The sequence below is a fragment of the Cricetulus griseus genome, chromosome 6, assembly GCF_003668045.3.
Source record: "Cricetulus griseus strain 17A/GY chromosome 6, alternate assembly CriGri-PICRH-1.0, whole genome shotgun sequence".
NCBI lineage: Eukaryota > Metazoa > Chordata > Mammalia > Rodentia > Cricetidae > Cricetulus > Cricetulus griseus.
In genome coordinates, this window is record NC_048599.1 from 122,377,694 (window position 1) to 122,391,747 (window position 14,054).

General features: G+C 41.2%; 1 protein-coding gene across 3 annotated transcripts; it reads left to right on the plus strand.

The window, feature by feature from the left end:
* Window positions 1-3: 3 nt before the first annotated feature.
* Nmi (N-myc and STAT interactor) lies at window positions 4-12,369 on the plus strand. Of its 3 annotated transcripts, none has more exons than XM_027420447.2 (8): window positions 4-141; window positions 2,430-2,520; window positions 3,707-3,802; window positions 6,337-6,499; window positions 9,599-9,705; window positions 9,794-9,980; window positions 10,760-10,866; window positions 12,089-12,369. In XM_027420447.2, the coding sequence occupies exons 2-8, from the start codon at window positions 2,452-2,454 to the stop codon at window positions 12,269-12,271; spliced, it is 912 nt and encodes a 303-aa protein (XP_027276248.1). In that variant the 5' UTR covers window positions 4-141; window positions 2,430-2,451; the 3' UTR covers window positions 12,272-12,369. The 3 variants fall into 3 exon arrangements, with proteins under 3 accessions (XP_027276248.1, XP_027276249.1, XP_027276250.1); XM_027420448.2 differs by having other exon boundaries at window positions 6-141; window positions 2,446-2,520; XM_027420449.1 differs by lacking the exon at window positions 2,430-2,520 and having other exon boundaries at window positions 9-141.
* Window positions 12,370-14,054: the final 1,685 nt, after the last annotated feature.

A 14,054-nucleotide genomic window follows, 5' to 3' on the forward strand; every position in this document is an offset into this window, starting at 1 on the left:
AACATCCTGTTTTTAAAACAATCGAAACTGAAAGTATCGCGGGTGATTGAGCGCTGCTGTTCGCAGGGACTAGGTTTGTGCTTTCGCGTTGGGATTCGGTTCTAATCGCCGCTGGCTTCCGGGAGCTGCACGGCGGAGGGGGTGAGTGCTCGTCCTGTCCCGTCTACCCCCCCCCCCCGCCCCCAAGTCAGGGATGCTCCGCGAGTCGTGGGGCGGGTTTAGGGTGGGGGCGGTGTCCAGCCCAGCCTGGTAGGTTGAAGGCTTGGGGTCGGGGTCCCGGGCTTGCTGCCTGGGGATGCGCCCAAAAGGGCGCTGTGCTCCGGCCTGGTCGTGCTTCGCCCTCCCGGGAAATGGAAACTTAGAATGAGTGTTCTTAGGAAAATCGATTTCTCAGGAAGACAATTTTTTCCTTGGCAGGCGCTGCCGTTAAAAGGAGAATATTCAATAAAAATTATAGGAGGCCACTGATTTGGGCTGAGAAGTCTTATGCACCTGAGGTGCTCATTCTAACTTGTGTGCTCCAGAAGGGAACTTTTCACGTGTCCTGCCCAACAGGGGTAGAGGGAAAGCGGCGGGTTACATTGGGCAAGAGAATGAAATCACCACTGCTTTAATCCCCCCAAAGCACCTGGATGTTCACCAACCAGTTAGTTATTCTATTTCTATCCCCGGCCCAGCCTTGCAAAGAACCTAACCTTGAATCAAGCAGTTCACTTTCTGTGTTTTGTTTTGTTTTGTTTTTTCCCCAGCTTTCTTCTCTGTTTGTAAACCCAAACCCAACTTCTGCCAGCACACACACACATCAAAATATCAGCTTTCTGTTTACATTGTGCTGGTTTTGAACTCTTGATCATCCTGTTACAGGCCTGTGCCACCATAACCAGATAGACTATTTTATTCGAAAGTGTCACCTGATTGTAAAATTGCAAAAGAAGCACTATTAGGAACTTTTTGGTTTTTGAGACAGGGTTTCTCTGAGGCTGTCCTGGAACTAGCTCTTGTAGACCAGGCTTAATTAGGAACTTTTAATTATTAAAATTTTATTCATCTTTTGACATGTTTCTGGTCTATACAACATGCATACATTATGTTTCTTTCTTTATGCTGCCAGGCCCAACATGGTGATGTAAATATAGTTAGGAAGAATAGTTTGTTTGTTTTTTTAAAATTTACTGCCATAATAAATTACATGACCTTGGTGGCTTATACACAGATGCACATACACACTTCAATTTAAAGATATTTATTTTTAGTGTCATTTTAAAATTGGATGTGCTTATGTGTGTCTGTATGTGCATGGACTGGGGTCCCTTTATGAGCCACTTGATTTGGGGCCTGGGAACTGAGCCTGGGTCTTCTGCTAGATGAACGGACTGTTAGGTACAGAGTACCGCCTCTCCATCCCCATACTTCTCAGCTGTAGGAGTCTGAAGGTTTCCCAGGGTACAGTAAAGGCGCTTGCTGAGAGCTGTCTTCCTTCTGTCCTGGAAGCTCTTGGGATGAATCCCTCTCCTTTGCTTGGCTCAGCATCCTTCTGTCATCTTCAAAGACAGTATCAGCATTACTTCTCTGATTATGTCTCTGCCTCATACTCAGTCTAACTTTTGTGTTGTTCCCTCTTTAACTCAGTCCTTCTGGATTAAGTTGAGTTTTCGTGAACAATGTAGGATGTTGTCCATATTTTATTCATTTATTATTATTATTTTTTTTGTGTGTGTGCATGTGTGTACATACTTGGGCATGTACCTGTGGAGCTTAGAGATGGAAGTCTGGTATCCTCTTCTACTTTGCTGAGTCAGGGTCTCTCACTGGACCTGCATCTTCCTGATTGGCCAGGTTGGGTGACATCATCACACCTTGTTTTCTATGTGGGAGGCCAGGATGGAAGGTACCAGTACTTACCCAGTAGGCACTTTCCCCCTGAGCCATCTCCCCAGCCTCTATGTCCATATTTTAAAGACAGACAATCAGCATCCTGAATTGGGTTTGCAGCCTCAAATCTCTACGATCTTGCTCTTGCTATTCACACTATGCTCTCGATTCTCTGTCTCCTGCTATTCTCTCCTCTCTCACAGATAGCCCTGGCTATGTCCAGTCTGCTGACCGTGTTCAGTCTACTTCCTCTCTCTGCTCTGGACTCTTCCAGATGCCTCTAGATGTTTTCTCTTGTTCATAATAAAGACCTTAACCATACCATGGAGCAGTCATGTTGGCAGGTCCTTTAATGAGCCTCGCTCCTGCTCCTATGCAATTAGGGAAGTGAAATTCTTCAAAATACAGACGATGTTTGGCTGTAAGTCACATGACAAGACTTAGATGATAGAAAAAAAAACAATACAAAGCAAAGAAGGCATGTTTCTTGCACAAAAGGGTAAAATCTGTATTTTCTTTTTTTTTCCTTGAATTTGTGTTGTATATGGTTGTAAAAGCACCCCCTTTTACTAGAAAATCATGGATGCTGATACTGACAACAAAAAGCACTCACCAGAGAAAGAAGTTATGAAAACTGAACAAAATGAGGTAAAATTATTAGTAGATGCTGTTAAGAATGATTTGTGCCTTTTTTTGTTTGTTTGTTTGAGATAGGGTTTCTCTGTGTAACAGTTCTGGCTATCATGGAACTTATTTTGTAGACCAGGCTGGCCTTGAATTCACTGAGATCTGACTTCCTCTGCCTCCCAAGTGCTGGGATTAAAGGCATGTGCCACCACTGCCCGGCTGTGCCTGTTCATTTTTAAGTAACATGCACTTTTTGTCTGTGCTAAATATTACCTTGGCATTGTAAGGCTTTGGGGCTTTTCTAAAGATCCTTACATTTGTTGTATTGTAAAACTTTATACTAAGAGTTGTGTTCCAATGTGTTTTCTTAAAAAATTAAGTGTTTTCTCACCTTCTTTTTTGGGTTTATAGCAGCAAGTGAAATGTGAGCAATTACCTAATGAGACCCAAGTGGGAACAGAGGCCCAGGTGCTCAGAGATGTTAGCAAGGCATATGTTTCGTTGTCAAAGCAGTTGACTACTCTTGGAATCATTGCTAATAAACAGAGAAAAAAAAAAACCACCAATAACCCCACCTAAAAATAAAACAAACAAATAGAAAACAACAACAACAACAACAAAACCAATAAAAAACTGCCTCAGTGTAATGTGTCCACAATTACAGTGCAATTGAAAGTCATATTATAGTTACAGATAGCTTAGAAAGGAGAATTTAACTAAGTCCAGGAGGTCTGAGTCTCTCACTCCTTGCCTTAATTGTAAAATATTCTGTATCTAATGTGGAAGACAACACTTTCTTTGATCATGTAATAGAGCTAAAGAATCTTGGTAGGATTAGGAGAACTGCCAGGGCCTGGAGAGATGACTCAGCAGTTAAGAGCACTGCCTGTTCTTTCAGAGGACCTGGGTTCAATTCCCAGCATCTACATAGTGGCTTACAACTGTCTGTAACTCCAGGAGATATTAGCCTTTTACGCAGACATATATTTGGGAAAACACCAATGCATATGAAATAAAAAAAAGTCATTAAAAAAAAGGCGAAGAGCCATCGGGCAATGAAGTAAGTGCACTCTGAAAGTAGGCATATTTATTCTGAGGCTGTCCTAAGGCTTCCTAGGTTTGGGGTGGGGGAATTTGCATCTTTAATTAATCTAGAAAAGGCATCTTGAAGGTGGTTAATTTTTTTCTATTATTTGGTGTTTTTTAGGGATTAATTCATGAAATTATGAGGGAAAACTTGCACCTGGAACAGGAGATCAAAAAGCTTGAAGCAGAGTTATGTTCGGACGCCAGAGAATTCCAAGTACTGTGATTATTTTATGTATATTTTAATGGACATGTACTTTTCAGAAAAATGATTTAGTTATACATGATTAACTCTAAAGCATTATAGTCACTTATAACACCAGTATTCATTTTTGTTTTTGAGAGCAGCTCTTGCTGGTCTTGAGCTCATTATGTAGGCCATACTGACCTCAAGTTCATAGAGATCTACCTGCCTCCATCTCCTGTGTACCGGCTTTAGAGGAGTGCACTGCCATGCCCAGCTTGGGCTACTGTTTGTAATAGCCCCAAATGGAGAAAAATCCAAGTGTTCTTCCATAGTCGAATGAATGATAAATTACTGTGTAGCTGTACAATTAAATTCTACACCAAAACAAGAACAATTATATACAACATGCATGAATGTAACAAATATGACATCGATACATAAAAATCAATGAAGGGCATTCTGTATGTTCCTATTTGAATAAAGCATGTTCTGAGTTATATAGTGGTTCACACGGGAGGCAGGCCTCCCTTGAGAAACCAGGACTTCAATGATAAGTGAGGTAAGTTTCAAGCTGTGTATCAACATTTGTTGATATTGATGATTTTAAACAGGTAACTACAACTACTCACTTTTTCCCTGGTAGGTTACAATTCTTGTTGATAGTGTTTTCTTCATTGTTGTATAAATTTAAATTATGAAAATGATTAAAAAGATGATAGGTAGGTCAAATGTGGTGACATCAGTAATTTCAGCACTGAAGAGGCTGGTGTAGGAGAATCTTGAGTTCAAGGACAGCCTGACTAAAAACAAAACAAAAATCAAACAAACAAAAAACCCACTAACGTTCTTGGGAGATTTGGGTGAAATTGGAATTTAATGCTGTCAGTTTTCATATCATGTAGCCTCAGTAGTCTTAGGGGAAAAAAAGAAGCTATCTGGTTTTGTCATAAAAAACAAACAAACAAACAAACAAACCAAAATCACTCGTGGTAGAGAGTTCTTGGTCCTAGATGGGACAGCTATATTACCGGATCCAGGCTCAAGCAACATTGGTGAACACAGGATGGGAAAAATGTAAGAGGATAGGCATATGAGCAGTAAACAGATGTCTTCTGGAAGATGCGATGGGATATAGCTGTCTGTATGAACTTGGACCTGCCAACATTTCACCATCTATGGGGGAAGGGCCCATGAGGCTTCATCCCTCCCTGAGAATATATTGACTGTTAATGGCCGCTGGGGGAGGGGAAGTCATTTTCCCTCCTGGTGTGGCCACTGAGAAGTTGTCTCCTCCATTAAGAAACCCCCCCCACCCGTGGATGGGGTGGGGGGTAGGTTGGAGGTGGGGGAGAAGGAATGGGGGTAAGGGGAGGGAAAGGGAGAGGGAGAGGGGAATTACATGTGAAACAAGCCTGTTCCCTAACTTGAATTAATAATAATAAAAAGAGAGAGAGAAAAAAAGCCAAAACAAAGCATTATGAAAAAAAAAACAAAACAAACAAACAAAACAAAACAAAAGAACCCCCCCACCCATGCTCAGGCAGGAAACTAATCAGACACCATGGGTCACACACAAGATGTGAAAGGAAGGATAGTTATGTTAAAGAAAAGATTTCGTCAGTAGAGGCAAGTGAAATGAGAGAGGGGGAATAAGGATGAAAATTACTAAAATTCATTGACTTATGCATGAAACTGTGAATGAATAAAAGAAAGCTCAGCATACACAGCTTGAAACTTACCTCACTTATCATGCATCCTTGCCATGAAACTAAACATAATTTCTAATAATTTCTTCCTGAGTTTGTGCATTACTGGCACAGTTACTTAAAAGGCACTGGAGACAGATTTTTCTTTGGGCTGCCAACACACACACACACACACACACACACACACACACACACACACACACACACAAAACCACGGAGACATTATTAATTATGAAAGGTTGGCTTATAGCTTAGGCTTGTCCTACTAGCTCTTATAACTTAAATTAACCATTTATATTAATCTACGTTTTGCCTCGTGGCTTTTACCTGTCTCCCATCTTGTACCTCCTGTTTCCTCTCTGTGTCCTCTGGCATCTCTCTCACACCTAGATTCATCCCCTTCTCTTCTTTCTCTGCCAGGAAGTCCTACTTAACCTCTTTTTGCCCAGCAATAGGTCATTCAGCTCTTTATTAAACCAATCAGAAGGCACCTTGGCAAAGACACATCTTTACAGCATACAAAAAGATTGTTCCACAACAAGGCACTGATTTACATAAATGGTGGGGATTTGGAATTGGATACCGAACAATATTGATCAGCTTAAACATGGGTTAGGGAAAGTGAGCTGATTTTATACTTATGATTTCATCTATAAAATGATATTAAAAGATCAGCAGTTGATTACCTTACTGAGAAACTGCCTGTGAAGAAGCAATTTCTATAGATGGTAAGCAAGAGTACAGTCAATGTACTTAAAGCTCTATAGTCAGTGGAGATCGAATAATTGGATGACTAGATTGGGAGGACTTAAGTTATTTCTTGTCTTGATTTTAATCAAACACATCTGTTTTAATTAGATTAAAGAGAATATACCAGAAAGAAATCTTAAATTCATCTCAGTGGAGAGTTCGGAGCATGATGACCGGTTCTCAAATAGTTGCTGTTCATTTCAAGTGAGCTCACAAATTTCTTATGAGATCCAGAAGGGACAAGCACTTATCACCTTTGAGAAGGAAGAAGGTATGATCTTAAAAACATGATTGTCACTTTTGCAAGCACCTGGACTTTCAAAGATCTTCTGGAGTTGTCTGGCTGCCACTTTACAATCTGTGTTTGCTGTTTCTTCTTGTCCTCATGGTGGTGTTCTGAGGCAGATGTGACTGATAGTCTCAATTTACAGAGAAGGAAACCAGGCATTAAGTATATTAGATATGTTAGGTCTATTGCCTACAATATATAGTGATGTAATATCTATAATGTATAATATTATATATACAATGATGTGGAGTACTGACAATGCTATGTGCGCGATGATATTAAAGGATCCATGTTTATCACACATTCAAAAAGTAATGGCTCAGGAAATGTAAGAGTTGCGATGTCCAATGTCAGCTTCTTTTTAGTACCTATGTCCCTTAAAATAAACATATTGTGACATTATAATAACATAAAGAAATAAAACTTCCAGAGCGAGTGCCAGGATAGGCTCCAAAGCTATGCAGAGAAACCCTGTCTTGAAAAACCAAAAAAAAAAGTAGAATTTGCTAGGTATGGTGGTGCACAGCTTTAATCATAGTGTTCAGGAAGCAGGAGCAGAACTATCTCCATGAGTTTAAGGCTACTGTGGTCTACATAGTTTCAGGCCAGCCAGAACTACATAGTGAGACCTTATCTCAAAAAAAAAAAAAAAAAAGAATGAATAAAGTGTTAGAAGTAAAAAAAGTAGCAGACTTTACTTCTCCGGGTGTTCTCTGGGACATCTAGTTTCATACTTACACAATTCTGTAATTTTGTGTATTTGATTGGTAAGGAAACAGATTCTGAGGATAGTTAAGTGATTTAGTAAATTAATTACTCTGTTATTGGATTGAGTCCAGGAATAGAAAGGTTTGGGATGGGACCAGATGTTGGCCAAGTCCAAAACTGTATGAGCCCTTCAGGGCTTGGCTCCTTTGTGAGGACGATTTGAGGGCCAGCTTTGTCTCCTCTGGAAGGCATGATCTGAGTTCTTTGTAAGCCTCAGATTTTTGTGACAGGCTTTGTGATAATTCCAACTTCATAAGCTGTTTGTGTATTAAATGACAGCTGTGCATTGAATGCACACAATCAACATACCTGTGTCAGCTGCTATGGTTGCTGTTTGTGTGAGGGGTTTCCCAGACAAGGAAACAGAAGCCTAGAGAAGAGTTTCCTTTGCTGAACTCCAGAGCTGACAGGGTCCCCTAAGTGCCTGTGCGTGTCCTCCTGGACCAACGTTCCTGAGGGCAGGCTTTGGTTCTGGCAACGAAATGCTACAGGATGGGTCAACATGGTCTTCAGGACCATTTCAGGCTTCTTGAGTCTTAGAACCTGTGATTTTATCTGTGTCTTCTGGCATCTGGCCCATCACACTGGCCACAGTTGAGGGAAGTCTTGCTGGCAATGGGCAGTTAGACTGGCATGTCACTGGGAGCAGGTTTCTATGTGGCAGTCACTGCATAGCAGTCACCTGGACTTTCTGGGATTAGGAGTTACTTCAGAAGCAGCCTTAATGTTGCTTGTTCCCTTGAGTCTGAAGTCCCCACACCAGGACGCAGCTCCAGGGGAACAGAAGTAAACAGGATTTACTTTGACAGTCATAGCAACTACAGTTGGGATACAAGTGGGCCCCTCTCTGTTGAGTCAGATCACCAGATGTTAGGGGCTTGGGGATAATGAGAGGATCATCTGAGTATTACTTCATTGATGTTTTCTGTTACCATCATCTGTTGCCATTAGCAAAAGAAAACAAAACAAAAGCATCTAAATTCTAGGGTCATTTTGTGGTACAGTGAGCCTGAATTCCCACCCAACAACGCCCTGCCTTCCAGCTTTGTTTCTTCCTCAGCCTGTGGTGTGCTCCCTGGTTGTCATAAACACACACGGGTTTGTAAGAGGGGAAACAAGCATCTCTTATCTTCATAATAAATTAGAATAAGTGGCTTCACAAAGCAACAGCTGGAGTATTATAAACTCAGCACACAGTAAAGGAGAAACTCCTCGCTGGGCAGTGGTGGTGCACGCCTTTAATCCCAGAACTCAGGAGGAAGAGGCGGGTGGATCTCTGAGTTCCAGGCTAGCCTGGTCTACATAGTGAGTTCCAGGACAGCCAGGATAATACAGAGAAACCCTGTGTTAAGAGAAGAAGAAGAAGAGGAAGAGGAAGAAGAGGAAGAGGAAGACGAAGAGAAAAGAGAAAGAAACTCCTATCCACATTCATTTTAAACAAGTATGGAGTTCTTAGAACTTCTATTGGCTTTGGTGTAGTTGTATTACAGAGCCTCTACCATCTGTGTGGAACAATGAAACTACTCTGTGATAGATACAGCGGCACTCTCAGTATTTTAAAGAACGTTTATAGAAAAAAGCAAAGTAATGTGTCTTTCTTGGAAAGATAGACTAAAAAGAGCACTTTCTTTGGTGCTAGTAGCATGTGAACATGACAAAGGATAAAGTGAGATAAAATGATAAAAACGACACTGGCCCACAAAAGTGTTCCTACCTTACTAAGGGGGGGGGGGGATTTCTGACTGAGCTTTACTGTACTAGGGGAATTCCTTGGTAGTGCTGTGAAGAGGGAGTGCGTGTGTCTACACTGACCTGATAAGGAAACCAAAGAATAATAGGCTTATGTTGTAAGACAGAGGACGATAGAGTGTCCCTTAAGATGAATTTAGAAACTGAAAATCTTTATATTGCCTTTTTTTTTTTTGTTTTGCTTATGCATTGTTACATTGAGTTTTCCTATCTCGGTGGTAAGACTATTGCAACTTGGAAGTCCCAAGAAAAATGTTAAAATTTGATCCTTTGAAACTGAGGAAAATGAGACTGGTAAGATGGAAGAGGCACGTGGTGCTGATCTTGCTGATCTTAGTGCCATCCCTGGGACCTACATGCTGGAGGAAGAGAACCAACTCTCACACAACCAACTCTGACCTTCACACAAATGCCCCTCACCAGAACACCCCTCCCCCCCCACATAAATAAATATAGTAAAAACAGCATTGAAGAAAATGAGAAAAGACAGTAACTGTCCTTGACTAAAATGTGGAAAGTTTTCTCAGGGTATAATGAATGTCTATTTCTAACATGGTGTTCCAGTTGCACAGAATGTGATAACGATGGGGAAGCATGTCGTGCAGATGGAGAAAGCCCCTGTGAAGGTCACTGCACATCCAGTCCCGCTAAACATAGGAGTCAAATTCCAGGTGAGACAGTCGTTAAAGCCTTAGCCATTCTTTTGGACACAGGCATTTTTTTTTTTTTTAAACTTGTGACTATAAAATGCTTTCCCAGGTTCACGTGAACATTTCTAAAATGAAGATCAACGTGACGGGAATTCCTGATGAACTTCCTGAAGAGCAGACAAGAGACAAGCTGGAACTGAGCTTCTGTAAGTCCAAGAATGGAGGTGGAGAGGTGGAAAGTGTGGACTATGATAAGAAGTCAGGAAGCGCTGTGATCACGTTTGTGGAAGCTGGAGGTAGGTAAACACCCCACCCCTGCACCGTTTCTACCGTTTGTGTATTTGCAATGTATTGTTGGGCGAGTGTCCTTCTTCTGAAAAGTCTTTTAAAAAATTCTTTTTCTTAGAATTATTTATTCATTTAGCACCCATGTGTATGTGCTTGTGCATGTGTATCTACATGTGCATGTGTATGTTTATGTGTGTGTGTGTGTGTATGTGTATGTGCATGTGTGTGTATATGCATGTGTATGTATGTGTATGTGCATATGCATGTGTGCATGCCATGGCACTTGTGTGGAGGTCAGAAGATACCCTGCACCTTGCTCCTTTCTTCCACCATGAGGCTCCTGGGGGTTGGACTCAGGTCATTGGTTTGGGTAGGAAGGACCTGCCTGTTGAGCCATCTTGTTGGTCTAGTTGAGATTTTTCTATTCCTTATAAAAAAGCAGAATCCAGGAAACAATTTCCTGACTGCCCCTGAGCATGTTACAAGTACAAAGAACAATGGCATGCATTGTAGTGGGTGAGGTCATGTGTCAGGCAGATCAGTGGCTGCATGTATTTGCTACTTTATCATCACAATTTCTTCTCATCATAACTGACATAGGTGGTACATTCATGTCACTATTAGGAGGCAGAGCACTAGACAAGATGGGTAATAATCCCTAAAAATCACTCTGTGGGTGTGCAATAGAGCAGTTTTGGCTGATTCTTGATGTACACCTCTGCTATCCTCATTATGATTAAAAGTGTTTATGATATTAAAGGAAAATACTTTTTTTGTTTGTTTTCAGTTGCTGACAAGATTTTGAAGAAGAAAGACTATCCTCTTAACATGAATTCAAAGTGCTATAGAGTTACAGTTACTCCGTTTATAGAGAGACGCTTGGAAAAGTACCAGGTAGTCACCTCTTTTCCTTCTGCTTGATAGCTCATTGCTCCGCCACACCCGACAAAGACCATAGGATGAGCTGTGTCTGTGATGCTCGGTTTATTAGAGGGCTATCTAAGCAGTTTCTTCACTTCATTTGTGCTTGGTTCATGCAGAGTGAGTTGAAACAATATATTAATGCAAAACTGTGCCATATTTTAAAAACTGGGTGCCAGGCCTGGTGGTGCAGTCCTGGAATCCTAGCTATTCAGGAGGCTGAGGCAGGTGGATCTCAAGTTCAACGCCTACTTGGGCCTCAGAATTCAAAGATAACCCCGGCAACCTTAAGATCCTATCTCAAAATAAGAAGTTAAAAAAGGGCACAGGGGATGGGGCTTGGACTATAACTCAGCCACCTTCCTAACATGTACAAGGCCCTAAGCCTATCCCAGTATGAAAACAACAACTCCTCCACCTCCCCCCCAAAACCTCTGAAATCACTTAGATAAGGAAAAAAACTAATGCTTATTTTTGTAAGTAGAGACTTCCCTAGAGATAGTTTCCCCATGTGTCTGTCAATCACTGATTTTTAGACATAGTTCTGCCTAATGTCACTTAACTCCCTTTTATTCCAAACCTGCTCCTGTTTCCTATTCCTCCTCAGATAGTGAATGGCAATACTACTTACCTACTTTGTTTACCCACTTTCTGAGAGCTTCAGCATGCGTTCGCGTGCACACACACACACACACACACACACACACACACACACACACACACACACACACACACTCACTCACTCACTCACTCACTCTTTGGGGGGAGTACTGAGCACTGAATCCAGGCCTTCACATAAGTTCTTTATGTAATCACTGTATCATGGAGCTTCTCCTTGGCCCACGTTTTTGTTTTGTTTTGTTTTGTTTTTGAGACAGGGTTGCCATGTAATTCAACCTCAAAGCCACCATCCTTCTGCCTCAGTTTCCTGAGTTCTGGGATGACAGGCATGTGCCATCATACCTGCTGACAACCCATATTTTTGAAATCCTCCAGCAGTCATCTGGTCCCTGGTATTGCCAGTCACCTCTGACTACCTGTAGACTTCCTTCTGTCCTTTGAGCCCCCTCTGCCCCCGCTTATTTGCACAATGCCATAGTCATCTTTCTCAAGCTCGTCTCCCTCTGACATGTTCTTGCCTGAAAATGGCTCCCACAATGATTCCGCTCTTCCAGAAGCTGCTTTTCTTCCATAGGTGTTTTCAGCCATATCTAAGAGGACGGTGCTTCTGACTGGGTTAGAAGACGTTTGGATGGATGAAGAGATTGTGGAGGATCTAATCAGCATTCACTTCCAAAGGAAGAATAATGGAGGTGGAGAAGTAGACGTGGTCAAGTGTTCTTTAGATCAGCCTTACATAGCATATTTTGAAGACTAGGCCAGAGAAACCATATGGAAATTATAGCTTTGAGCTCAAATTACTGTAAACATCTACAAAATACTGCTTTCCTTAAAAAATAAAAAAAATAACTTTAATTTGTGTCTTCTTATTCTTCCATGCAAAATCTGTTCCTGGATCTTAAAATCCCAGCACTGTTGTGTTTGTGTGTGTGTGTGTGTGTGTGTGTGTGTGTGTGTGTGTCTGTGTCTGTGTGTGTGTATGTGTGTGTGTGTGTGTCTGTGTCTGTGTGTCTGTGTCTGTGTGTCTGTGTGCAAAGGCAGGTGGATCCTTGAGTTCCAGTTTATAGAGTGATTTCCAAGCCAGCCAGGGCTATACAGAGCAGCCCTGTCTGGAAAAACAAAAAGCAAAACAAAATGAGATTCTTCTTTGTTGTCAGCTCTGCAGTGTGTTTACAAATACTCGAATAGCCTGTGTGGGAGGGGTTTGTTTCTAATCTCTGTGGATGAACTCTGACTCTTAGTCAACACTAAACCCTGCAGATGTCCCCTGTCCTTGCTAACTACCCCTGTCTTGACCATAGGGGCTAATTCCATTTGATCCCACTCTGTATAGCCATTCAAAACTCTATAAACCCCAGGCTCTCAGAGCAGAGGGATTGTGTTCTTGAAGTCGACTTTACTCGGAGTGCCAAGCGGCTACTGATTCCTTCCAGGTATTCCTTCCCCAAACACAGCTTGTAAAGGCCAGCATTTTCTTTCTTTTACATCTTATTTGCTTACTCATTTTCTTTGCACCCTTTAAAACATGGTCTCATTGTGTAATCCAGGATGCCCTTAAACTCCTGATCTCCTTCCTGCCTCAACCCATGTACTTGTAGGATTACATATATCCACCACCATTCCTGGCTTCTTTTACATTATCAGTAGAAAGAATCAGTTTAAGAGATTGAAAAGTTTGGAATGTGTCCACTCAGGGTGCTAGGTGCTGTAGAATGCCTGAAGTCAAAACTTAGTATTGCCCTTTCACAGTTTATTTAGTTGGAGAAAATCCATTTTATTAGCATTGTTTTTAATTTACAGAAACCTTAATGATAAAATTAAAGCTTCCCACTTAGAGTAAAATTCTTTTTGCCAAGCACTCTTTGGACAGGTTTTATTCCGACATGTTTCATGACCTGGAAACGAGATTAAATTAAAGCCAGGAATGATACACATACCTTTAATCACAGTACTCATATGGTTGGTGGCATTTCTGTGAGTGCAGGGTCAGCCTAGTTTCAGATAGTTTCAGGTCAGCTCAGGCTATAAGAGACCCTGTCTCAAAACATCACCACCAAAATACTGACAGAAATCACTCATTCTAGAAAACATTCTATTGCTAGAAGGGGAAATTTTGTTTTTTTGCCCCTGATATTTTACTTGTAGGTTTTAAAGTTATTTCCAGAAATTTTCTTTACTTTTACATTGTATTAGAGGTGGATATTGCCTCAACTGTACAATTTGCCGTAAATATTTGTAATTATCATCAAAAGCTCATTTCTATTATTATTTGGAAATAGATTATTTCCAGCTTTCAAAAATATGAACAATGTTTCAGTCTGTTTTCTATTACTGTAACAAAATACTGGAGATCAAGTGTATAAAATAACAGAGGGCCAGGGATGAGAGTGGTGGCTCAGTTGCTGAATTTGATTTCTAGCACCCACATCAGGAAGCTCACAACTGCCTGTACGCCCAGTTTTGGGGGATCTGCTGCTTCTGGTCCCTTTGGATGCTTGCACTCACATGTACAAAATCACACATAGATACATACACATATA